Below are 25761 nucleotides of genomic sequence, written 5' to 3' on the forward strand. Positions count from 1 at the left end.
CTCTAGAAAAAGCTTGGACACCATGGTGTTGAACACGAACATGGTGCTCCTGCGTGAATCCATTTCCCTCTTCTGGCAAAGTGTCCCTGAGAGCACATCAGAGGCTGGTGCCCTCATGTCAGCTGCGGTGAAGAATGCTGATGGCAGAAGTCCAGTCCTGCTGCTGCACCTCCAAGTAGATGGAGTGTTCGTTCAGCCTTACCCGCTTGTAGGGCTGCAAGATGCTCAGGCATGCCCCCAGGAGAATGGGACCTCCAGAGATGTCTCTTAGCTGACCTGCGACATTGGTTTTCCAGAGAATGGCCATGTTTGGGTGTATTTTTGTGTGAACAGCAAAGAAGGTGATCCACCCAACTCTTATATTTTTTTGAGTTCTTGCTGTGAAGCAAGATGTGGCCTACAGCTCCTCTTCAGAAGGATTAATGGAAACACTTTTTTTCAGCGTTGTCTTCTGAAAGATTTGTCCCACGTCTCTCTCAAGCTCCAAGGTTGCTCCAAGTTGCTCATTCAGTTGTGCCATCGCTGAGGACAGTGACAGGGGGACATTGAGAGATCCAGGACATCACCAGTTGTTCAGTGCCTACAGCTGCATGGGCATCAACCCTGAACTGCCCCCAGGGGTGGCATGTGCCAGCTGTGGGGACACGTGTGGACGCGCAGCCTCTGTGTGAGGTCCTGCCTGCCAGACAGCACCTGGAGCAGTGTGGGGGCAGTGGGCAGGAGCCCACAGCGGTAGTGTGGGAAGGGATTGGTCATCCCAGAGAGGAGGAGGCTCCGCAGATGGAGGTTGAGATGGTGACTTGCTGGAGACAGCTTAATTTGGGAGACTTCAGTCAAAGAGGTTTATGTTTAAGAGCTGTCGAGCTGAAAAGCTCCAAGTTAAGGAAATACTAAGTTTTGAAGCTTAACAGCTTGTGATATTTTTTTTATTTTTTTTTAGGGAAAAATGAAACCATGGAGGAATATAAATCCAAGAAGCCAAGCCCTAGGATTTAATGCAGTGCAAGGGCTGGAAAGTGGAATTTCCCCCTGGTTTGCATAGGGTTGTCTGCAGAGGTTTGTCTGTTCTTGTCTCCCTTCAGAAGCATTCAAGCAGCTGCTGTTTGCTTTCAGAGAAGAGCTGTGATGCTCCTGGGTGGTGGGACCAAGGAAAGCCTGTGGGCGTTCTTCCTGTGCAGGGACAGGCAGGACACCAGAGCAGGGGTGGCCAGGCTGGGGGGACACGGGGTGGGGGCATCCACTGGCTGAGTGGCCCTGGGCACCAGAGGTGGTCTCCCCAGGAGAACAGCATATGAAACCACTCCACTTGTCTCTGCTTTAGCTTGAGACGTCCATCGCTTTGAGTGATTTTGTTTTCCTCATTCCTCTGCTGATAAAGTGCTGAGGTTTATGTAATGCGTGTGCTGGAGCTTTCAGAGGAATCTGAGGTTTCAGTGCCCAAATCCCATTGAAGTTCAGGAGGTGTTTCAGTGGAGAAGAACCTTTGTAAAGCCTGAAACCCTGGCTGCTGAATAAGAGGCTTTGTTGTTTTGTTTTTTTTTTTATTCTTATGAAGTAATGATGACCATCAGAGTAAGGGTTGTACTGTGCTGGGTTCTCCCTTTGTGTGGGGCCGTGAGAGGTGCGTATGGTCTAGAGCTGGAAGAGTTGCTGCTTTTGCCTCTGTTCCTAAGAAGTCCAGGAAGAGCCATGGGCTGCAGAAGCTCCTGGGAGCACCCCTGCTCTCTGGAGCTGGGCTGCAGTGCTGGGATTGCTGGCGATGGCTTTTGGGCTTTCCTGGCCACCTCTGTACTCCCAGGACTTGGTGCTCTGCCCTGCCTGGCTCCCTCCCCTTCCAGTCCACAGAAGGTTGTCCCAGTTTGTTGTCCCTCTTATTAATGCTACAGAATGAAAGCTGCTATGCTTGAGATCCTATTATTTGTATTTCCCATTTATTTTATATCATTCCATTATTTTATGTTGGTTTATTTTTGCATTATGTGCTTTTTTAATCTTCATTCTCTGAGGCAGGGGTTCCTGGTGGCCAGAAGAGGCCTCCCCTGGTCATGGCAGAGCTGGGCTGATACATCTGTGTGAGCTCTCGCTTGCCACTAAAGGGACTTCAGATCATTCCTCGCAGTTGTCCTCTCCTAAATGCTGAATGAGGGATGTGTGGTCTTTATCCAGGCTCCAGACAGAGACCTTCACCTCTTTCCAGCTGGGCCTCCCAGCAGCTATTAAATACCAAATACTTCTTGCTAAAAAGGTGGGGTGGTGCCACACCTGCATCTCAGTAGTGCCAGTCTTTGGGTCTCTTGACTGAGACCCTATAACACACCCAGGTCTTAGGCATGTTCTGATTTTTAGTGTTTCAAATGCTTGGTGTGGGAATTCAGCATTTCTGCTTTCACTGTATTTACGCCTTTGTCAGTGTTTTGGGTTGTCCCGTATGACTGTATGCGTTTTCAAAGGCTGGGCAACCGGCGGAGTGATTGCAGACACACGCTGAGTCTGTGATGACCTCCCTGTCCTGGGGCTCGCTCAGCTCCTGGTGTAAAAGCTGACAACATATGCCTTGGGATGCTTTTCTTCCTCCACACATGGTTTGTTTATGTCCAGGGAGAAACTTCAGCACGCGAAAACCTAAATTCTGCCTGGAGTTAACTGATAAGTGACCCTTCCCTACGCCTTTTGGTATGCGGTGAGATCCGGGAGATTGAGGGGCTGAGCACCAGCGCCCAGCATCTTTCCCCTTGACAGCTCGTGGCGGAGCGAGGTTCTGGTGACCAACCGTGGCTGCAAAAGCACCAAAACTGCCGAACGCCAAATCATCGTGTGTTCTTCTTGTGTTCCAACCACGCTGCCGCAGGAGTATGGAGCGGCTGCCTTCTGCTGGGCCCTCTGCAAGGTGTGCGTTAGCAGCGTTCGGGGTTGGTCCTGTCCCACGCTAAGCACACCCTTCCCCTGCGGTTGCTGTCAGGGCTGTCTCAGGGGATGCGTTTTCATCTAGAAATCACACCTTTTGTATGGCCTTTCCCTCTCTTCTCCCATATGTGAGCATCAGCCATGCCGCCACCTACCACCCTGATGACTGGCATGAAAACTCTGCAAGCAATTTGCATGGTTATAGATATGTATATATATATGGCTTTGTGCTTCCAGCACTTTAACTGCAGGCTTTAGCCCAGTGCTTTGTCCTGGTTGTTTGCTCTTCACTGTGTTCCTCCCACAAGGTTGTGGCTGAATGTCATGGTGTGAAGGCTCACATCGTGTCCTCCTGGGTATCAGTTCAGGGTTGTTTCGAGGTGGTTCTCCTGTCAAATGGCACTTACTGCAGAGCATCCCTTCCCTCCCTCCCTGCCTGCCCAGGCTACATGGCAGAAGTGTTTCTAAAATCCCTCCTTACCTCGGGGGGTGAAGTTGCCTTTTTGTGTGCAAACTGGGTAAAGGCAGAATACGCACCACAGCCCTTCCAAAAGTTGTCTTTGCTGAGGGTATAAAATGTAGAAACCCTCCTCGAGCTGATTTTTTGGTAAGAACTGCTTATTGCAATGACCCAAGGCTGGAGGTGCAGAAGATGATGGGAGCAAATGATGCGCAGGTTCGTGTGCTGGTGGCGGGGCTGAGATGCAGAGCTGAATTTGGTCTTTGTAAAACAACAGCCCGGGCTTTTTCTTTTCCCTTTAAATCTCGCATCTAAAGCGGTGCCAGGTGCAGCGGGGCCGGATCCTGCGCCAGCCGTTGCCGCCGGCTTCTCATTCACATTCCGAAGGGGCGTCCAGTGGGTGGGATGGTTTCCCGCTCAAGCATGCTGCTAAGTCCTTGGCCCCATTGAAGGGGTTTCACGCTCTGTGACATGTCCGCTCCGTGGGTGATGTGAACCACTGGAGCAGGGCGAGGGAAGCTCATTTCACTGGGGGCACCTTCACAGTCCTGCAAGCGAAAGGTCATGCTGCTCCGGCTTTGATTTGAGCTGCTGAAGAGCAGTCGCTAATCCAATAAGCCACCGAAGCGCTGTAGGACATAGTCTTAATTCCGGCGTCTGCATGGGTGAGCGCAAGGCAGTAACCCGGGGAGATCCCAGGGAGGGCCCTGCCGTGCGGAGACCCTACCCGGCCTATGTCTTGCTGCGTAAAAAGTCATGAGCATCAGGCTCTCGGGAACACGCCGCGCCAGCCTTCGCGCCCTGAGTGTGCCATATTAAAAATAAACACCTTAAAATGAAGGTGTTTGTTTTCCAGCAGCGCTGGCTGGGCTTGTGTTGGGAATCTGATCAAATAGCAGCCTTCAGCAGTGAAGCAATAGGCTTGGGGGCAGAGCTTTTAACATTATATATATATACGTAGACACACATATATATTCATAACAACATGGAACTAAGTGGTACTTTTGTTTTTCCATAGATAGACGTGAGCTGCCTCATCTATTTCCTGTGCTCTGCTGTGGCCTTCAAGGCTGGTAGCCTGAGATTCACTTAATATCGGTATTATTCTCCAGGCAACTATTGGGGTTTTAAAGATTAAAGGGCTTTTTCAGACTACCCAGGCACAAACCGTGGATCTAGTGTAAATATAGAACTTCTGTGTGACCACAAATGAGATCTTTTCACAATTGAAAAGAGAAAAATCTGATGTGCCCTCTTTAAAACAACACCCCCAGGTGTTACCCTGGCAGTTCTCGCTGTTCGAGGTGTCCAGGTGCCTTTTGCTCTGTGCAGATCCAGTCCCTTCTGGCAACCAAAGCCGCAGTTGGGATGCGGTGGTGGGAGGTAGCTGTACTGCCGGCACACGGCATGTCGGCACGGCCTGGGCCAGCATCGCCTGTGGTGAGTTTTTCCATGCATAGCTCACAGTTCTGCTGTAGCTGCTGTAATTTTCCCTGTTTTGGGGGGAATTGAAATTATAAAGGTTAGCAGCAGCGTCGCAATTTGCTTTTCTAGCCATGCCACTTCCATCCAGGCGCAGCGGCCCTGGGCTGGCTCTGGTGTCGGGCAATGCCACCAATTGCTGTCAAAGGAGCCTTTTCTCAGGGGTGGGTGATGGGGCTGCTGCGATGCAAAGCCCCAAAGCGGTGGGACGGGTGCTTGTGGCCGCTGCAGGGACTTCCATCCCTTCCCCAGTGCATCACCAGTGGCCTTTCTACATCAGACTGGCACGGAGTAGAAAAGCCTGAACTTCTCTGTAGATACCTTTTTGCATCACTGGGCTGTGCAGGTGTAAAACGTTCTACTTGAAGACCCTGAGGTCCTCCAGGCAAGGCCAGCCCACATGTTGGGAACACAAAGCAGCTCATGTGCTCGGGGTGCTGAAGGCTCTGCTGGTGTGGGAGAGGGGGCAGGTCGTGCCGGGGATGCTTTGGATTTGAAAACCTCACCAAGAAATCCTGACTTCCATATTACTGCTGCTGAGTGTTCTCTGTTCTCGTGGAAGGACAACGCGATGCTTTCGGCTGGCACAAAATGTCACCTGTAGGAAAGGTTGAGCTTTGGCGCTTGGCAGGATGAACCTAATGCCCAATGGTAACAGTGCAGCAACGTGGCACCATCACGGCAAGGATGTGGACCAAGTTTCAGGTACCCATTTTCTGCATGGATCCTGTTTCCACAAGGATAACCGTGGGGCTGGAGGGAGAGAAGACTGACCTGGGCTGTGGGTGGTGCAGGGGAAATCTGGTTTCAGCTGGGGATGACATCCTGGGGCTGGTGCAGTCTGTGGTGTGCTGGCCACCTGCGGGAGACCTGGTAGCCTTTCTAGGAGCTCCGCTGGATGGAGAAGGCCTTGTGGGCTTCCCGCAGCCAACCTCTACCATCTTCCACCTTGGTGTGTGATTTACAGCAGATTAATTTTACAGCATTGTGTTTGTGCTAAAGAAGAGTTAAAGGGGGGAAAAAAAAAAACACCTAAGGAGGGCCAAAGAAACCTATCAGGGTCCAACTTCTGCCCTGGGGCTGCTTCTGGGACAGTTCAGATCAATTTTCTGATTGCTGTGAGTTTTAGTGGTCAGGAAAGTTGAGAAGGAGCAGTCAAAGCTCGTGCTGGCAGGTGGCTGTGTCAGGGAGGAATTACTGCCTTCTGGCTTTGCACAACCGCCGCGTGTGTTGTGTGGAGTCTCCTTGGGCGGCAGGTACTGGACTTAGTGGGGTGATGGACTGATGCACGGGGAAACGTTGGGCTTGACCCCTGTGCTGTGGGGTGCCTTTCCCGTGGGTGAGCGAGCAGCGCCCAATGGCACAAGGTGGCGTAGGCTGGGTTTCTCCCCCCCCCAGGGAAAAGAGACATTGGTGATCGTGAGGAATATGTTGCATATTTTCACATCTAAGCCGAATGCTCTCATCCTGCGAGTCCCCAAATTCTGTTTGTACCGTTTCTGCGTGGGCATCCTGGTGAGCTCAACTTGCAGGGCTTGGGGAAAGCAGCTCTGATGGTCCTGGCCATCCTTGGAAACAGCCTTCAGCCGTGGCAAGGTGCCATGGGACTGCTGTGATGGGGATGTGTGGTGCCTCTGATGCTGGTGGCACCAGGAATTAGCAACAGTTTGGATTTTTTGGCTTATGGATCCATTAGGCCAGAAGTGTGAACTCTTATTAGATAAATCACATAAGTTTTTATAAGAAGGAGGTTTTATAAGAACTTGCTTTGGTCACCGTTTTCAAATTTCTTAACGTTTTCTGTGCCTCTTGGGCCTGAAACTATGAGCTGAAAAACACCGTGACTTGGTGTCTGTAGTGTCCCCGGTGATGAACTCCAGGGATTAAAGATGCTGCTTGATTTTGGGGCTGAAAACACGGCAGGGGGGGAGGGAGCAAGCGCTTCGGTCCCCGCAGGTGTGGGAACAGCAGGGCCCAATGCTCTGCGCCAAGGAGCACCGTTGCTCGAGTGGAGAATTTGGAAAGCTCGGAGTTATGAGCTATGGTTATGTTCTCACTTAATAAGGTGTTAACTGACATTAGGGCCTCTTCGGAGAGTTCGAAGTTAACAGTTCCCAGCGTTTTGTCTGCTATAAACGAGCTTTTAGAGACCGGGAGAGTTACCGAACGCTCTGAGAGTGTGATTTTTTTTATTTTTTATTTTTTTTAAACCTAAAAAAACCCAGACAACAAACAAAACCAAAAAAAACCCCACAAAACCCAAATTAACAGGGGGGAGGGGGGGGGAAGCCCCTGTCGGGTTGTACCGTGAGAGGGGGTAGGGGGGGTGGTTTGCGGGAGCCTTTAGCGGCGGGTGCGGAGCGGCGGAGCGGCCGCTGGAGGGCAGGCGAAGCGTACCGAACCGGGCGGTCGCCGGTCCCCCGGTCGCCGGTCGGGCAAACCCCGACAACCTGAGCCCCGGTGTTAATATCCCGCCCCGATGGGCCCGGGCGGGCGCAGCGCTGTCCTCCCCGACCGCCGGCGGGGCCGGGGGACTGCGGCGGGGCTGGAGGGTCCCCGCTGCCGCCCCCCCGGGGCTGCCCGCCGGGGGGACGCGCTCCTGCCCGCTCGGAGGTAAGAGCGCACCGCGCCGCGTCCCCTCCGCGGATGAGCGCGGTGACACGCGGAGCGGGGCGGTGGGGACGTCCCCTTGGCGTTTCGGGTTAGGGGCGGCACAGCCCGCTCCGTCGGGGCGGAGGGGGCCGGAGCGGTGCGGTGTCTCCCTCCCCCCCCCCCCCCCCCGCCTCCCTCCCTCCCTTCCTCCTTTTTTGAATTTTAATTTTCTTTTTTTTTAAATACTTTCCTCGCCGCCCCTAAGGCTGCGCAAGCGGTGCTCCCCCCCCTCCCCTCCCCTCCCCATCCGCGCAGGCGGTACCAGCCCCGCGGGGGGCCGCCCCGGCGGGTCCCGCCTCCCGCTCCGCGCTCCGCGCATCGCCATGCCGCACGGCGCGGAGCGGGGCGCGGGGGCGCGGGGCCGCGGAGAGGCTTTCTCCGCCTCGGGGGGGCGGCGGGGGGGCACTTGCTGATGATCGGAAGTTACTGACAATAAGCACCTTCATCCCCCCCAAAGGCGGAGAGAGGGAGAGGAGGAGGAGGAGGAGAGACAGGGGGAGAGGAGAGCTGATGCCTAAGCGAGTCACTCGGAGGAGGCAAAGCGGGCGGTACCACAACTTCTCGGCGGCGCGGAGCGGCGCGGAGCAGCGCGGAGCGGAACGGAGCCCGGCGGCCGCATCGCTCCCATGTCAGGGCGGCGGTGGGGGGACTGCACTCCGCTTGCCCGAAGCCACTGACCTCTCCCCCCTTCTCCTCGCCCAGCGATGTATTCACTGCTCTCAGCCTGCACTTGCCTGTAAGGATTATGGCATATTTTTTTTTGTTGTTATTATTATTATTTTTAATTTTTAATTGTTTTTTATTTTTTTTTTTTTAAACTTTTGTTTTGGAGGCTCCGGTTGCATTTTTCCTTGCAATCAGGTGGTTTAAATGGGGACCCGAGCCTTTTTATAAGTGGAGCATCGCTCTGCACCCTTTAGAAAAAAAAAAAAAAAAAGAAATCGCAAACAAAAACAAAGCAAAAAAAATATCAACTTTAACCATTTGACCGCATCATTTGATCTTTTGTTGCTTTTTTTTTTTCTCCTCTCCAGATGTTTACATTTCCTGCTGCTGTGCTTTCAGGTACAGGTACGTGTCCTTTCTGTCCTCTTTCGCTTTTGGTTGTAAAATAGAAACAAAGGCGGCGTGCTGACCTCGGAGTGCCAGGCAGTTTTGGCTAGGGCTTTCACTTTTTTTTTTTTTTTTTTTTCTTTCTCCCCCCCCCCCCCCCCCCCCCCTTCTAGTTTTTATAGCCGTATTAAACCGATCCCCGTGCCAGATGCTGGCGTGTCACTGGCCCTGGGATGGGGCTGCCCCGCTCGCTAAGCTCCTTCTCGGTGCCCGCTTTGCGCCGAGGCACCGCTGGCCGCCCGCTGCGGACTTGGGTGCGCCGGTAGCCGGCCGTAGCGGGATCCTCTGGAGTGCATTAGCCTGGCTAATGATGTGAGAGGGAGTGCTGGACTCTCCTCCTTGCACAACGTTGATTGATGCACTTGCCTTGGAAGAGCAGGCGCTCTCCTGCTCGCCCTGTTTCCCCCCGCCGCCGCCACTCCTAGGGAACTCGCTCCCAAAAACTGATACTTTGAAAAACACGAGTTTTCCTCGCCAGGAGAAAGGAGGCTGCGTGCTCCCTCCCCATTATTCAGTAGAAAGCCGTCCAAGTCAGATCCTGCCTTTGATCCTGCCTCGGCAGGAATGAAGCCGTTGGAGGAACACCCTGAGCGGGGAGGCTCTGCAGCCCAGGCACCCACGGGACCGGGGCTGTCGGGGCGGCCGCTGGCCACCCCCCCACCCCCTACCCCGCCAAGAGCCCCAGGGGCCACCCACCTCCCTGGGATGGGGATTTTAGCTGGGCATCCCGGAGCAGACCCACCTGTGGGGCCAGGCAGAGCAGGTGCCGCTGCCCCGGTGGCTCCAGCCCACCGTCCTGCTGGGACCGGGGGCCACTCGTGCCCCCCCCTTGGCCCCGCGTGGTGCTTTGGCCGGCATTGCACCTGCTCGTCCTCTCGCCGGTACCCGACGGCAGCGAGGGATGGTCCCGGATGAGCACAGCTGCAGCCTTGGAGGGGGGCTCCATCCCTTCGGCCAAGCTAAAACCCCAACCAGCCCCATCCCCTGCTCCTCCACCCCTCCAAAAATTCCCCCATAGCTTTTGTTTTTTTTTTTTTTCTTCCTTCTCATCCCCTCTGAAAACTGCATCTCGAACCTCACGCCAGCAGAGCCTCCCCTCGGCGGAGCAGCCCTCCTCATCAGGAGAGGACCCACAGCTGTAAATTACCCTGCGGTTGGAAGGTGTTTGCCGTATTGCTCCGGTGCGTTTTTGGGTGTTTTTTTCAAGCCCGAGGAGGAATAACAGGCTGCGCAGGGCTCGCAGGGACGGCACCCTTTTTGCAACAGGGAGACATTTTTTTCTTTTTTTTTTTTTTTTTTTTTTTTTTTTTTTTTTTGCGCTTGTGCGGTAAACTGAAGTTAATCATCCCTCCAGCCCCCTCCCTCTCTCCCCCCCCTCCCTTCGGTGCTTTTAGTGAATCAGAAAAAGTTTGGCCAGCTGCCTGGAAAGCACTTGCTAAAATCTGATCTCTTACTTCAGCAGCCTTAAAACTTGGGAAGTTATTGGCATTTATACAGTTGGAGCTTGCAGGCTTCCAAAGCAATAAAATAATAAAAAAAAAAAAAGGGGGGGGGGGGGGAGGCACAAAAAAAAAAAAGCTCTGTGCTATTAGAACCATACTCGCTCCATTTCATGCTGGTTTTTGCAGCGTTTTGCGGGATTTGAGGCGGGGATTCGCTGCGGATGGGCGCTGCGGAGGTGTCCTGGGCCGCAGATCTCGCTGGGTGTTACACCGAGAGGCGAGCTCTTTCGGCGATTAGCGTTGGGAGCCAAAACATTAGATTAGTCATACTCAAGGGCCTTCGAGTGAGTGTTTACAGTATTAATGGTAGATGAAAAGATGTGAACGCTGTAAGTTTTTATTGCCCATTTTGTTACACTTTCTTTTTGGATTTATTCACGGGATTACATGTTTTGAGCCTGAATGGGAGCAAGGGATTATAGGATTTCTTTTATAATGATCAGTTTGGGTAGGAGTTAGCCTTTGGTGAACTGGAGTAAATTAATGCATCGCTGAGGTTTAATATTTATTTAGGCTAAAGGAAGTTGTTTAGTTTTGCTTAAAGGGCTCTGTGTTGTATTGGGGAGAGATTTAAGAGCGCCTGAAACGGATTATATTCTAAGGCCGCCTTTCGCCCTCCTGCGCGAGCCACGACCAGCGGGTCGTCCCGCGTGTTAGTCTCAGAATTACGCTCCTCTGCTGCTGTTACCCACTGGCTCTGTATTTTTGTGGTATTTTGTATCTTTAATATTAGTTCCTCGTGTACAAAGACTGGGATGCGCCGCTGCCTGCGGTTAGGCGGTATGGTAGCCCAGCTGCTGGCTAAAAGCCACCTCGTAGACCCCGAGCCTGTAGGTGACCCCGCCAGGTGTCGCATCACCCGTGGGTGGGTTGTGGCAGCACCGGAGAGGCATTCCCCAGCCCGGACTGTGGGGCGGTCGGAGGGATTGGAGTTTCCAGGAGTAGGGTTTGGACTCCCAGATGAGTCTGACTCTTTCAGGGCTTTGCCCTTGGGTGACATTCCCACGTGGGGACACCGGGGGATAGCGCGTGGCGGGTCAGAGGGGAGCGGTGATGGAGCGTGGGTGATGGGTGTGTGCCAGCACGGCCATGAGAGCAGCCCGGTACCTTGTAGGGCTGCGAGGAGGACAGCTCGTTTTCCAGTTCCTCTCCCTGTGGCAGCAATGTCCCCAACTTGGTTTCTTCTCTTGCATCTTGGGAAGTTCCTCCGCTGCTTGGGGTTGCCGCAGTCCCGAAGGCAGCAGGAACACTGGGTATCCTTGGGGACACTGGAGAGATTAATTTACTTATGCAGGTTATTCTTAGAGATGCCCTTTCACCGTTGGTTACTAAACTCTCCCTCTATCGCTTGTCTTTAGCATCCTTCAGTTTAATTCTCCTGCTGTCTTTTCGCGCTTCCAGGAGCAATTTGTCCTTCATGTGTTGTTTTTGTCCCAGAGTGGTTTCGGGGTTTGACTTTGGAATCAGTCCCTGCTCTTCACGCGAGCGAGAAACCCCAGGAGCACCTTGCTTGGATGGAGGGGATCTCCCATGCTGTGCCGGCTCTGCCAGCCCTTAGGACGTCGGGGTTAGGGACGTGGGACCTCAGGAGCTTGGAGGTCCCCCTTTGCCAGGGCAGGTGGGGGCTGGAGGCATTTTCGGTGTAGCGGTAGGATGTGAGGTTTTGGATGCTGCCCTGGTTTGCAAGAGCTTCCAGCTCTTCTGTCCCTGCGCCACCTCCAGCGCATCCTCAGTGAGAGTTGGGGGCGATGCTGGCGAGCGCTGCCGCAGCCGTGCCGTAGAGCGGCGGTTGGTGCTGCCGCAGCCTCTTCCCTGCCCTGATAAACCTCCCCGTGTTCTTCTGCACGAAGTGCATCTGTCTTAGATTATGAAGAGGTCCCTGATAGGGCCAAATCCTTTGCTTTTATGGCTCTTGTAGGTTAAGATCCAGCTTTGGAATCTGATCCAGAAGCAAACAGGAGGTCAGAGGAGCGCACGAGGCAGCACCGGGCTATTTTCACATCTGCTGGTGTTGTGTAAGAGGAAGGCTGCCGCGCGCCATGCCAATAGCAACTTATGTTTCTCCTAAGCTCCTGTGCAGCGACAGACAGTTATTGTTTGGGGCTTTGTAAAGTGAGACACAGAGAAGTGTTTCTTCCACACGTGCAGTGAGCCAGATCCTGTGGTCTGGCCAAGCCGCGCGCAGCACATGTCGGAGGCGTGAGCCTGCCGAGCGTCTCCCTCCCTTCTCCCCGTCTGCTCTGCCGCGGCTGTCCTCCCTGGTGATGCGGGTGACACCCAACGGGCGCCCCAGGGACACCCTTGTGGACGAGCCGGAGCGTGGTCCTTGTCACAGCCCGCCTGGCTTGCCTTGCCCCAGGGCTCCGTGCCGCCCCTGCTGCGGGTGTGAAGCGGTGCTGGAGCTGCTGCGGGTGTGAAGCGGTGCTGGAGCTGGTCCCCGCTCGCCCTGCCCTCGCCCTCCTGGCGGTGGGTGACGAAGGGACCGTGCAGCCCCGGTGGGGTTATTCTCGTGTCTACCCTCCCTGCCGATGGGCACCCCTCTGCCCGTGCCCTCCAAGGGTGGCACGAGCATCTCTCTTGAGATGGTGGCCAAGGCTGCGTGTGCTGCCAGGGATGGGGGCTCTGGGACTTGGGCATCGCTGCATCGCCATCGAAGCCCACGCTGTGGGGTAGGGCAGGTGCTACTTAGATACCACGTACCGCTCCGCTCCTGGTGGCAAAGCCCTGCGCACCGAGGTTCGGTGGCGGCCCGGCGCCCTGCGGCTCCCAGGCTGGGAGATCCTGTGCTTGCCATCTCTGCTCAGCCTGGACCGGGACCACCGAGTCCTTGGCACAGGGTCCCCCGGCCAGCACCTGCCTCCTGCTCGGCAAGGGTGTCTGAGCCTCCTGAGATGAAGGAGGTGAAGTGCTCCTCCATGAAAACGTGTGATGTGAGTTCCGCTTTCCAGCCTTGTCTTGCTGTGGTTCCTGCCGCGCTGCGATACCCACCCCGCGCTTGTGCGGGACTGCTAATGCACCGGTTGTAGAAGTGGTGCTCTGAAGGACAAAATATGGCAAAGGCGGTCTGGGGAAGGCTAGGAAGTTTTCTGTTGATTTTTCTGATCGCAGCCAACTTAATTATTAGGCCGTGACAAGACAAGAGAAACTGCATAAGCAAAGCCTGATTTAATTAGAGCGGGAGGAGCTCGGCGATGTTGATGAAGTGCATGACCCCATTGTGGGCTGGAGCTGATGAAACGGCCCACGGCTCTGGGTCTGCGCAGCTACTGGGCTGGCGGTGGTGGATGCCATGCTTCCTCCTGTGGCTCTGCCGCTCTGCGACCCACAGAAGTGGGGTTTGGCCATTCGGTGATTCTCTATGGCATCGTTTGTTCCTGTTTAAAGCCCCCTTGCTCTCCAGGAAAAGACCGAGGGGTTTTGACTCCCTGCTGCTGACTCGTTGCACCGGTCTATGGAGCGCTGTGTCCTGAGGCTGCCCCTCGGTGTCCCTTTTTTCCCTCCCGGTCCCCAGAGAGGTGAGGCTGGTGGGGGAAGAGGAGGCACCTTGGGGGGGCTGCCGGGGCTGGAGCGGGGGGAAGCCTGGCCCCACTGAGCGGCGGCGGTCCGATGCTCGTGCTGGTGCACGCTCTGGTTCTCCCATGGGAGGAGCGAGACTAGGATTGGTGTGGGGTGAGCGCAGACGTGGGTCTTTGCTCCTGCACAGATGGGGGTAGGCAGCCCCGTGCCCCCCCAAGCTTTTGCTTCCCATGGCCCCACATCCCTCCAACGTGTGGAGGACCTCTGCCAGAAGACCCCTCAAACACACGTTTAGCCGGAAGATTTGCGAGGACAGAGCTGGTTTCCAGATTCCCATCCCAGCGAGGCAGAAGCAAATGCCAACTCCTTCGGCATTTGGGGGCATTTTCGGGGTGCCTTGCGGCAGCAGGCAGCAAAGCAGAGCTGCTGCTTGGAGGCTTGGATCCACGTACCTGCGTGTGCTGTGGTTCGCCTTTTCAAAGCTCCAGAGAGACGCAAGATGCTTCAGAGACACGGAGAAGCACTCGGGTGGTGTTGAGGAGAGTGCGTAGAAGGGCATAGTAGGTGCGGGGCTCAGATTTCCCCCGTTTGAGATAGCTGGGCGCAGCGCGGTTGTTATATTTAATTTCTATTTTGCTTTCCTTATTGCATGTCCGAGGCTGGGCGGAGGCGAGCGATGCTGGGTTTGGAGCAGTGCTGGGTTTGGAGGAGGGATGCCTGCTCAAACCCCGCTTGTTTTCTGCTTGTCGAGCAGCTTGGCCGTAGCGTACCGAGGCAGGAAAGAAAAGAGCGGCACGAAGGGGCACAATGCTTCCCAAGCCCTGCCGGGTGCATTTGGGACCCGGTGGCGCAGCACGTGGTGGGTCCTTTTGGCAAGGGGGAGGCGGAGGTGACCTCTGAGGGCTTCTGGGGGGCTCAGGTAGGATGAGCAGCATCGGGGGGGGGAGGCTCAGGTGGCCACTCAGAATATTTGATTTTACTGTAAGCTGATAGCTCCAAGCCGGGCGAGCGGATATTCCCCCTCCACTGCGGGAGTCTGAGCTCAAGAGAAAGACTCCCATGGGGCTGAAAAAAATCATTTTTTTGGATCTATAAAGCTACTTACCGGATCCTTGGGAGTATTTTTATAGGTCTCTCCCTTTTCTTAGGAGCTGGGGAAACCCCCGTCGTGCTCTCTACTCTCCTCCCTCCACCCTTGCTGAGCAATAGCTGCTTTCACTTTGATTTTCCCCCGATATGGACACTTCAGATATCAGCTGTGATAACAGCAGGTGAAAAATGTGTTCAGGGAACAGAGTGATTTAAAAAGGGGGAAATAAAAAAAAAAAAAAAAAGAGGGGTTGCTGTTGGTGCCTGGGCAGGGGTATGAGGATGGATACCTGCTGCCATTGCCTTTGCCTGGGGTCTCTACAAACTGCTCGGGTCCTGGGAAGGCTGGGGTAGGTCACCCCAAGCCTGGGGCACAGGGAGGCGCCTAAATACCCTCCTGCCCATGAGCCCAGGTCACAGCCCCGGCGGGGCTGGCAGCCGGGAGCCCCCCACGATGCTTTGGAGATGCACTGCTGCAAAGCATGACCTTCCCATCCTCTGCTTCTGAGACCAGGGGGGCTTCCACGTGGGAAGCTGTGGCCCCGACGGGTCCGAACCTTATTTTTATTATTTTGGTTTTTCCTTTCCTTCCTTGTTTTTTTTGTGTTTTGATCACCCGCTGTGCCGTAACAAGCAGGTACAAGCAGAAATTATGCAGAGCTGTGCGTTACGCTGTCTACCTGGTATGTCGCTTCTGTGTCCTGGTACCTCTCCAGATGTCCACGGAGGATTAGGCATCCAGCGAAGCAGCTGGAGGGAAAGTAAGGAAAAAAAAAAAAAAAAAAATAGAAAAGACCGTCTGGCTCTGCCAAAGTATTTTCCTATTGGCATTCAACAGCCTCGCCATAGCATGAAGAGAAAGAAAGGGGAAGGGAGAGGGGAAGGAGGAGGCTTAGGCTGTCATGGTCTGCGTGTTTCCCTTTGTGCGAGCTCCTTGCTGCGCCGGGGGCTGCGGTGGGTGGGAGCCGACGTGCCAATCTTCCCCGCTCGGCCGGGGTGCGGGCTGTGGGGTTCGTCTTTCCCCCGCGGCCGGGCTCGCCAGCTCGCTTTGACGTGGTGCTGGGCTCCCCGGGCTCCTCGGACACCTCCCTGCCAGCTTTGCCCGCAGAAAACAGCTGGATTTCGAGCTAAACCACGGGGCAGTGTTTTCCACATAGTGACATCCCATCCTTTCCCGGCTCGGCACCGTGCCTGCTGCCAAACTGCACTTACACTCCGCTCACCGCACTCTTACTTTTTTTTTTTTTTTTTTTGTGAGGTTATCTGCTTTATTCCGCTGCAGCCGGCAGAAAAGGGGCCGTGCTGCCAGGAAATCCGAAATGCCTTTAACATACTGACCTCAGAGCGCAGCAGCAGCCTCTGACAGCATCCTCCTGTGTGTAGCTCCTGTCCCGGTGTGGTGCTGCTCCTGCCCCATGGCCGTAGCCGAGTGTGCGGCCACCGAGCCCGCTGGTGATGCTGACCGAGGGGAACTTTGCTTTGGGGGCAAGCTGGGAGGCAACGGGGAACACCCGGGGCTGCGGTGGTGCGTCATCACAGCCCCCGCCTTGGGGGGGGGGCTGTTGAAACAGGGTAAAAATTGGGTGATGGGGAACGGTTGGCGGGTCCAGCTCTCTGCCGTTCAGCTGGCGCTGACGGGACATGGGGCCAAACTGGAAACCACGGGGGGACGGCGCGGAGGGGGAAGCGGGGTGGTACGGGGCCGGGTGTGCCTTGTGGTTCCTCTGTTAATGTTTTATAATCCAAATCATGTTGAGATGGGTGAATGCTAAACCTTGGTGAGGGTCCAAGGGAACTGCACATTGCATGGATACACATACCAGAGTGCAGCAATTAATTAATTAACGGGTTGCTCTTCCTACAAGGTGTTTCCAGCACTCCTTATTCCTCCCAGTTCCTTTTTCTCCTGCTGCGTATTTCAAATCCCTTTCTTTCCTGCTAAAATACTATCTTTGGCATCATTTTTAAGGACAGCTTGTTAAAAAGCTGTTGTATCTTTTGGAATACCCTGAGCCGCTCTTCTGCAGAAATGCGGGATTAACAGCGAAATGCAGGGAGCAGCGGCGAGCCTGGTAAATTGCCGGGCTGGCGGGGTGCGTGCCAGGTGACCCTGGGCACGGCTGGCGGGACGTGAAGCCCTGGGAGTATAAATTAGAAAACGGGATGAAGGACAGTATTGATGTAAGGGTGTTTTGCTGCTTCCCTGTTGCTATTAATCCGTTTGACGGGAGGGCCGGTCTGGAGAGCCGCCGCTGCCGCGCAGCGATAGCAGCGGGTCCCTCGCCCGCAGGTGGGACTGGGGTCACCTCCGTCCTTCCGAACCCTTTGGCAATCCGCTGACCGTTCTCCTACTGCCGAACTGTCAGATACCAACCTGAGAAGTAATAATATTTATTTTCCCAAATTGGTTTCAATCCATAGGTGGAATTTAACTCGGTTACGCGAAGGCGCAAACTAGCTGCGAGTGGGATGCGTGCTCTCCTTCCAGCCGTGATTTCCAACTATAAAATGAAAGCTGATTTTGACCCCCTTAAGCTGCCAGGCCGTAAGGTTACGGTGCCGTGTGAGCAGCGTCGGTGCCCCAGCGCGGGGCTGTACTGTAAGATTGCATGGCGCAGTGCGGTATTGATTATCTGTAAAATAAATTATGATGTATGTAGTGCAGGTTTCTGACCCCGTGGTCGCGACCTCGCGGTGATTGGGGAGACTTCCGACCAGCTGAGATCAGAATAGCAAACAGCCCCCCAGCAATCAATAGAAGAACCAGCGGGGCTGATTGCTGGGGCCTTTTACAGGAATAATGGCTTGATGCTGCCTACGCGTGGTGTTTTGGGTTTTTTTTACCCCGGGGGACTGGGCAGCTCTTCTACAAACTTCACCTAAAATGAGATGTGAAACTCCGCGTTGGGTGTTCTGCTGTGCGAGAAGCCGGCCCCACCACGGGGCAGGCAGGGGCCGGAGACTTTGCGGTGCAGAAGGGAGTGTGCGGCGTTCCTCCGTCGGGGTTTTCGATGCTCAGCAAAGCCGATCCCTCTCAGGACGGAAGGGAGGAGCGAGGGCGGCTCAGCCGGGCAGGCACGGAGCATCTGCCCTGGTCATCTTGTGTGAATTCGAACGAGCGTTATCTCAGCGCCTGCGAGGGAACTCTTCTCACCTGCAAGCCAAACTTGACCGATTTGTGGCTAAATTGATAGCTGGATTGCAGGGCTGAATTTTTAGAGAGCTGCAGATGCCCACAGATGTGGATGTGGCAAATGAGGTGCCGGCTCCGCTCCTTTGCTGGGCTTGCCCCCCCTAACCAGCATCTGAGCCCCCAAAGCACTGGCAAGGTGCGGGATGGGACGGGGCTGCCGCCGAGAGCATCGTCCTCGCTCCTCACCGCGCTAGCGAGAGCGTCACGGCGGAGCCACCAGCTCCCGCGTCGGTCGGGCTGCGTTTGCTGATTTGGAGAGGGAGCAAATAAATGGGAATAGTCTGCCAGAGAGCTTGCTTTTGTGCTGTTTATGATGAGAAAGTCGGTAATCTGAATTTAATTGCCTTTTGAGTTTAGTGAATGAGAAAATGGTATTCACTTGCGCAGTTTTCGTTTCCCTCTGGGAACCCAGTTTCCCCAGCGCGCACCGTCACCGTGCTTGTGCGTGCCAAGAAGCTGGGCACCGCCGGGTTAAGTCGTGGGGTTTCCACTTCTAAAGAAAAATCTGTGCTCGCTCTGACAGCGGGCCGGCACGTTACCCGGGTGGTGGGCCCCGGGAGGTGGGGACCTATAGGCGTTCCCAGACCCAATGGGAGCTATAGGTGTTCCCAGACCAAACGGGGAACTGCTCATACTGTTTCGCTGGCACCATTCGTGTGTCAGGCGCTGGCGGGGCTCTGGCACGCTCCTGCGGGTCCCCTTGCCGAAGGATGCTCGGAGAGCAAGGGGATGGGGATGCCTGGACCGTGGCGTGGTGCTTCGCAGCATCCCTTTGCTCAGAAGAAGGGGCTGTCGGGGAATCTGCAGCTTCATGTCATACTTTCCTGTGTTTGCCCACGGCTGAATTTTCCCCCCAGCAGCATTTTTTCCCGGTGCTGGTGACGGATACAGCAAAGAGTGTCGGGCTCTCCCTGGTACCCGCCAGCCGTGCGGGGATGCAGCAGCCTGAACCTTGGAAGGTGCCTTAGTGGTTGTGACTCCTTTGTCTTTTCTCCCCTATTTAAAATGTTTCTTTTTCCAAAACTGTTGAGAGTTCTTCCCTGAAAATGGGAAGCCTGCAATCTGAATTAATTAAAACCAAACGAAACTTTTCCCTAACTCAACAAAGGAGAACGATAAGAAATCCTATTTGTCCGGCATTTGCAGTGTAAAGATTTCCGCGCAGGAGCGCGGCTAATAGAGATCAGTACAAATCTTCTATTAGAAAACAAACTGTGCTTTTCATTTCTGGCCCTAGGCTCACGTGTTTGTTATATCTGATCCTGAGGGCAGATTGACAGTTTGGTTTGGATTAAATTCAACACATGCTTTATGCCATACTTTTGATAAGGCTCGATATTAATCGGATTTTTTTCTTTTGTCACGCGGTCTTTAGTATATGCGAGCAGCAGAATTGTCTGTTCCTGGGAATATTTTCGCAGTGAAACCATCGAGGAATTTATTTCTGGAGGGAAGATGAAATTACTGATTTTTAAAAACTCCCGAGATCCCAAGTAAAATGGAAATCCATTAACTGCAAGGCAGTGAGCTTGACATGACCCGGGCAGGTTTTGAGCTGTTTTATTAACTGATAAAAAGAGCGTTTTCTTTAAATATCTGTGGAAAGGCAGCAGAGGAGGAGAGCGGCTTGCGCAGAGGGACCAGGGCAGGTTCCTGTACTTCTACCACCGGCATCAGCTCTCAGTTCTGGTTAGCCGGGAATGAAGGTTGTCGCTGTTTTCACCTGCACGTGCTTGTGAGCTTGGGTTTCTTCATGGGAATAACGGGCTGCTGGTTCCCTGACCGACCTCCTGCGGTATGTCCCAAAGGTGGGCTTTTAGGTACATTTTTAGGCCCATTAGGTACAAATAGTGATTTATTTGTATAGTATATATTTATTCTGTTTACAAATGGGCTTCGCTCTCCGAAGCTGGTGTCTTTTGTCATTGCTGTTCCCTAGAAAGAAAGTGAGGGGGGGAAAAGGTAGAAAAATCGGGGATGGGGAGGACCGAAGAAGAGGCAAAGGAGGAACGGCTTGTCGCCTTTGAACTCTGTGGCTCCGGCGGTTGTGTGCCTGGAACGCCGGCTGCAAAGCTTTGTGCCCGGCCGGGCTGGAGGATGCAGCCGTCTGTTGCGGCTGATCTTGGGGCCACCTCCACCTCCGATGCAAGCGTGGCAACTTTCAGACATGGTTAGCAGGGGTGTAGTTGGTCCCAAAGCTTGTCTTCGGTGCTTGAAGATAACCGGTGCTGGTAGGACCTGTCGGTTGGTTGTACGGTGTTAGAACCAGGTGCTGGAGAAGCCCTGACTTGATGGTGATGCTGAAAGCGATTGAGATCCCTTATCCCAACTATATCTTAACTTCATAAAAAAAAAAAAGAAATTAATGGAGCTGGGGGTGAACATTGCCTGGGTCCGCGTTCATTTGAAGCTGCCTCCAGCAGTGGCTTAGGTTGAGTTAGGCTCCCCAGCGAGGCGCTTAGGTGAGCCCCGAGCGATGGAGCTCTGGGGCCGCGTGTTCTCGGGCCTCAGCCCTTCTTTCTCAGCACGACGGTGCGAGTTGCCCGTATCCACCCGTGAAGGGTGAACTGGAGATCTCCAGCCTCAAGTGGGGAAAAACGTGTGTTTGCACAATTAGCGTGGCCCCTTCCTTCCCTGGGAGCGGAGTGGTTTATTGATTTCTTTGGCCCGCTCGCCCCCACCTATTCAGCAATAATGACCCTTCCACCCCCAACCCTAAATCATCCCAGCCCGCCTCGCCCGTAAGCCCTCTAATCTTTTGGGGTTGTTGTTGGTATTTATGCTCGTGGAGGTTTATGATCTGTCGGCGCTGGCTGCTGAAATGCTTTATTTATCCATACGCTGGGCCACACAGGGAGCGTCCTTACTTCTGGTATCGTGTTCAGGATGCCGTAGTTAAGGTTTGTGTCAGCACTTCCATGCACAAACCTTGTTATTCAGGGGTTTTGCAACTCCGTGGAAAAGCAAACCAGCGACCTGGCACGGCGAGGGGAGGCTCGGAGCCACACATGAAAGCCCGACAACCCACTGCCCATTTAGGGATTATTAGATGGGCAACCTCTTTCCTTGAGGAAAATAGCCAAAAAACATCCTCCTCCTTTGGTTTGATTTTTATAAAAAGAAAAAAAAAGAAAAACAAACACTCCTCTTTTGTGCGCTTGTGTTGGTGTCGGGTGGGGAGAACGCAGTGAGGTAGGACACGGGCTGGAAGCCTCTCCGGATACTTAAAAAAAAAAAAAAATAAAAATAAACATCCGGCCGATGCGGAACAAAACTGCCTTCTCCTCCCAACAGAGCGTGTGCTGCGGAGGGCAGAGGGTTTGGGGAAGGCAGTGGCTGCTCCCCGTGGCCGCCCGGCCGGCTCGGCACCGCAGCCCTCCGAACGGTAGGCGACGGGGTGTATAAATGTGATTTATTGCCCTGTTAGCGCAGGAGCTTGTGGGCTTATAAATTACTTGGCGATTTCTCGATAATGGAAGGAGCGCGGTATAAACGAGAGAGATAACAGGGCTTGAGAGAATGTATTTCAAAGAACTTTTGGGGAAGGAGAAGTTTCGTGGCTGTTAGCCATCACCTCATACCTGCCGGTTGTGGAGGAAGAGCCTTCACAGACCAACACAACCCGGGTATATATATATTTTTTATTTATTTATTGCTACCTTTTAATGGCTGATGGGTTTTGTGGGTGCTCCGTGGAGCAGCCTGGAGCGGAGTTGGTAAGTCGGAGTGAAAATGCTCGCGGAGCCCGATAGCCCGAGGCTGGGGTTTGCGTGGGGGGTGACTTGTTTAAGCAGAATCGATCAGCCGCTGGTGTCGGCAAGCGGGAGCAGGCGGTGATGCAGGACCCTCCGGCTGCCTCGGAACGGGGATGCTGTGGCAGCGGGGTTTTTATATCCAGGGAAGCCGGGAGCGCCAGAGAGATGCTCGACCCTTTTGTTAGCGGGTACTGAGCTGGCGTGACTGGCAGCCCTAAATTACTGCTCCGAAGCCATTTTTCTCCTCTCTGGGATGGTGCCGGCAGGTTTTGCTAAGGGCCCTCTGCCACCCTGCGTGGCAGCGTGCAGCAGTGATGGTACAGGAGCATCGTTCTGGAGAGGATGTTAGTGAATTGGGAGGCGTAGGAACACATCTCCTCAAACCTGCCTTCGGGCTGGGGCTGAGAGATGCCCAACTTCATCGCTTACCTCCTTTAAGCCCTTGGGTTTGCTGACCGCCTTTGGTGGGGCATGGGGGGAAAGGGTTGGCAGCTTCTCGCCAGGCTTGATGAGGAGCGTCTTGGGTGCCGACACCGAAACAGAGGTGGTTTCCCATCTCTTCTGTTTGCCCATCAAGCTTTTGGAGCTGGCCATACGTGGTTTTTCCCTGCACGTGAACTTGTAAGCCGTTTTTAAACATCTTGCTCTTAGGTTGGGGTTGGTTTTGGTGTGCAGTCGGGCTTTGCCGATAGCTCCTGGAAGCTCTGTGGTGTGTTACCGTGCGGCATCTCAAGCAGGGCCAACCTGGAGAAATGATGGGAAATGCAAAAGGTTGTTGTTAATGACGACTTTAATGGAGTTTTGCTAAATAAAAGTGGGCCTTCCCAGATAAGTTGATTTGAAGAGATTTATTTAAAAGTAAGTAGCACATTTTCAAATGGAAATTGGTCCTGTCCACCTCTTAGTTCAGCAGGGCTCCCGAGGGGATGTATTTGGGGTTCAGAGGACATCTGGAGAGCTCCATCCTGCCTTACGGTTCATGAGATAGGTTTTGCAAGGCGAGCAAAGCATGAAGCTAGATCAGAAGAAAATATCTCCCTTGCAGAGATGAAGGAAATTTTGCATCTTATGTTTCAAATAAGTGAATTACTGATCAAAATCATGTCTGGAAAGCCTTGTTCCGGAAATAGCTTGCAAGACTTTTGTAAATCAAGATGTTTTTCACATACATGAGAAGAGCTCTTGCAGGAACAACTGTAATATTGCAGGTAGCTTGGTCATGGTAACTTGGGGAGAGGAAAAGGAAAGTCGTCAGCAATGTGTTGGCAAAAGCTGGTTGAAGGACAAAGGGGTGCTCATCTCCATGGCTGTGACTTCACAAATTGCCATTTATTTTTAGGCAATTTGCTGGCCTGCTCCGCTTTTCACCCTGACTGCTCGCCCCTCAGCGCCGTTACCCCAGGACCTTGCCTTTAACAAGTCCCAGTGAGTTCAGAGAGCTCCGGTGGCTTGTTCCTGACACGCTGGTCTCCCGCTGGATTGTGCCGTGCTGTTGTCCCAATTCTTTGCTCTCTCCTGTTTGGGAGCCTCCAACATCACTTCCACACCTAAGCCTTCCTTGTGGCAGCACCGCGCATCTCTGGGCCCCTGCGTGAACGGGGCAGGTGCATCTCATGTCCCCTTTCTGTGAATTTGGGGTTTTGATATGGCTGTGTAGTTTGTTTTTTCAAAAGTAAGGATTGTGCCCCTGGCTCTTCCAACAGCATCCCAAACCAGGGCTCGTCTGATAGACCGTTTAGGCAAAGTCCAGGGACAGAGAATTACTTATTGCCAGCATCCCTGACGGGTGGGAACTGGAAGGAGAAAAGGAAGTGCCCAGTGGTGGTTGGTATTTTATTGGGTTTTTAGACCCGAGGAGGAGTCACCGTCTCTGTGAATCGTAGCTTGGAAGTTTGCAGAGACCTTCTTCACGTACAACTCCTTTTTCTGTTCTGACACTGAAAGTTTCGGATCAGCCCGGCGGGGTTGTGGAAGGGCAGGTCCGCAGCGACCCCTCGTAACGCTGCCGGGCGTCAGCCACGGTCAGCAGCACCAGCCCTGCTGCTGCGGGCTTTATTTCACCGGGTCGGGCTGAAGAGCCCGGAGAGGCACCCCTGAAGCAGGGCATCCCCATCAGGGGTTGTCATTAGGCTCTGAAAGAGACATCAGCCTAGAGAGACAGGACTTTTCCCCCTCAATAACTAGTGTTAGCACTGTTCAGGAGACGTGTAACCGTTGGGGCCGCTGTGTATTTACCTGTCTCCAGTGATGTTTTGATAGTTTCCATAACACGGATTTGATGCTTGCCGTCAACCTGAAAGCATCTCCCTTCAGAGCGGTGCTGTTGGAGATGGTGGAAGTAAAGAACGTGCTCAGGCGAATGATGGAGAAGACAAACTTTAAATATAGGAGGGGAGGGCGCAAGCTATGGGAGGGATTTAGGGTCTCAAACACCTAACGTGCACCAGTCCTAAAAGCAGCCATGAAAACACTGGAGGCGGACTAGTGGGAATGAACGCGTGGCAGAAGCGAGGTATCGGCCCCACAAATGTTCCTGGCGGAATGACTCCTGCAATTTCAGTAAACCCCCCGACTGGCCTCCGGTTATTGTTAGGTGGGTTAACCTCCCTGTCCTTGGTCACAACCGTTTTCTCATACCCCAGCACTGTGCAGAGGGCTGCCAAATCATGGGATGGGTGAGCGGTGACACCTGAGGAGGTCCCTTTCTCCTCGGCACCGTTCCCGTGTAGGGTCACTAGGTGTTGTCTTGCCACAATAAGCAGTAGCAGGACCAGTTGGAGCTTAGTAAAAGGTTTCCAGGGAGAAGACTCGGCAGAGGAAAAGCGGCACAGGATAAGTCAATAGGGTCTCCAGGCATCTCTGTGTGGAGAAGCCACCTTTCACATGAGACCAGTGCTTGGGAGCTACTGTCCAGGGAGATGGTTGTTAGCCACATCTCTATTTTCTTCGCAAATGCAATTGAAAAAAAGGTGTTTTGGAAATCCTGCCCTGAACCGGTGTGCGCTGCTCGGCAGTTGCCATGTTTTACCCTAGAGGGAGTTGCGTTTCTGCAGTGGGAGCAGGGATCTGTGTGTTCCTTGGATGGTGTCAGGGGACCGGGATGAAAGGAGCTACCAGGGTAAACGTCAGATCGCAGCTGCAGTGCTGCCACTGCAAATGTTTATTTCTTTTATGGGGAGATTGGTCTCTGGTGATCTTCTGTCTCCTTCTGACGGCAGTGTTTTCCTAAGTATCGCTTGGGTTTCCCATGTCTTGCTCTGTTGCTCCTGTTTTCGTGGAGGTCCTGGCTGGGCTGGTATCAAGCAGAAGAGCCAGCGATGCCACCTCGGACCTGATGGGCACATGCTTTAAACTGGCGTTGTAAGTCCTCGGGGCGGATGACTCTGCCTTTTTCCAGGGTTTAGAAAACCCCTGACGGGTCTCAGGGGTTGGGCTCGGGGTTTCCACTCTGCTGTGGCCAAACGGGTTGGCAAGACGGAGCATCTGCCCTGGGAGGAAGTTGGAGTGCTTTGAACCTGTCAGTAATTGGGCTCGGGTCTCGTTTGAAGAGACGAACAAATTGCTGGTAAGTATTTTTAGTGGGGTGCCTGCAGCTTTTGTCCCAGGAGCACCCCGCTGGGAGGACCGCCCTGCTCTCCGCTGCAGCCCAAGCGGGGTGGCCAAGCTGGGCTCCTCCACCACAGCGTGGGACGCGGGGCGAGGAGCGGAGGGCGACGGGGGCAAACCGTGTGTTCGGCCGGCGGCAGCCCCCTCCCCCTGATTTCTCGCCTCTGCAGAGCTCCCTGTGCTTTCCGCAAAGGCTTCTAACTCGTTTGGGGGCAGGTTGGCTGCTGCTGCTGGGTCTGCTGCCCAAGGGACCTGCTCGCCATGCTGGGGATGCCTGCTCAGACGCAGCTCACCACGCTGCCGCCTTCTCGGGGACCAGCTTTGCTCTCAGCGTGTTTTGGGCTGAAAGAGGCTTTATGGTTTCCTCTCCAGGTTTTGTTTCTCAAACGCCTGGTTCAGCTGCGCAAAAAACACACATAGACGGCTACTTGCGACCGTTTGAATTGCTGAATGGTTTTAATTCCTGCGTATCAGGGCCGTTTATTTCAG

The 25761-nt window shown here is 54.0% G+C and overlaps 1 protein-coding gene across 1 annotated transcript in view; it reads left to right on the plus strand.

Annotated features, from left to right (window-relative positions):
• Window positions 1-7975: 7975 nt before the first annotated feature.
• The window catches only part of FGF18 (fibroblast growth factor 18), a 74025-nt gene continuing 56239 nt past the window's right edge, over window positions 7976-25761 (plus strand). Inside the window, exons 1-2 of the mRNA XM_082489840.1 lie at window positions 7976-8234; window positions 8533-8569. Of these exons, the coding sequence (XP_082345966.1) occupies window positions 8203-8234; window positions 8533-8569 (69 nt within the window). The 5' untranslated portion in view covers window positions 7976-8202. The remainder of the gene's footprint in view (window positions 8235-8532; window positions 8570-25761) is intronic.

The sequence above is a fragment of the Vanellus vanellus genome (genome assembly GCF_965231255.1).
Source record: "Vanellus vanellus genome assembly, chromosome: 13".
In the NCBI taxonomy this organism is placed as follows: Eukaryota; Metazoa; Chordata; class Aves; order Charadriiformes; family Charadriidae; genus Vanellus; species Vanellus vanellus.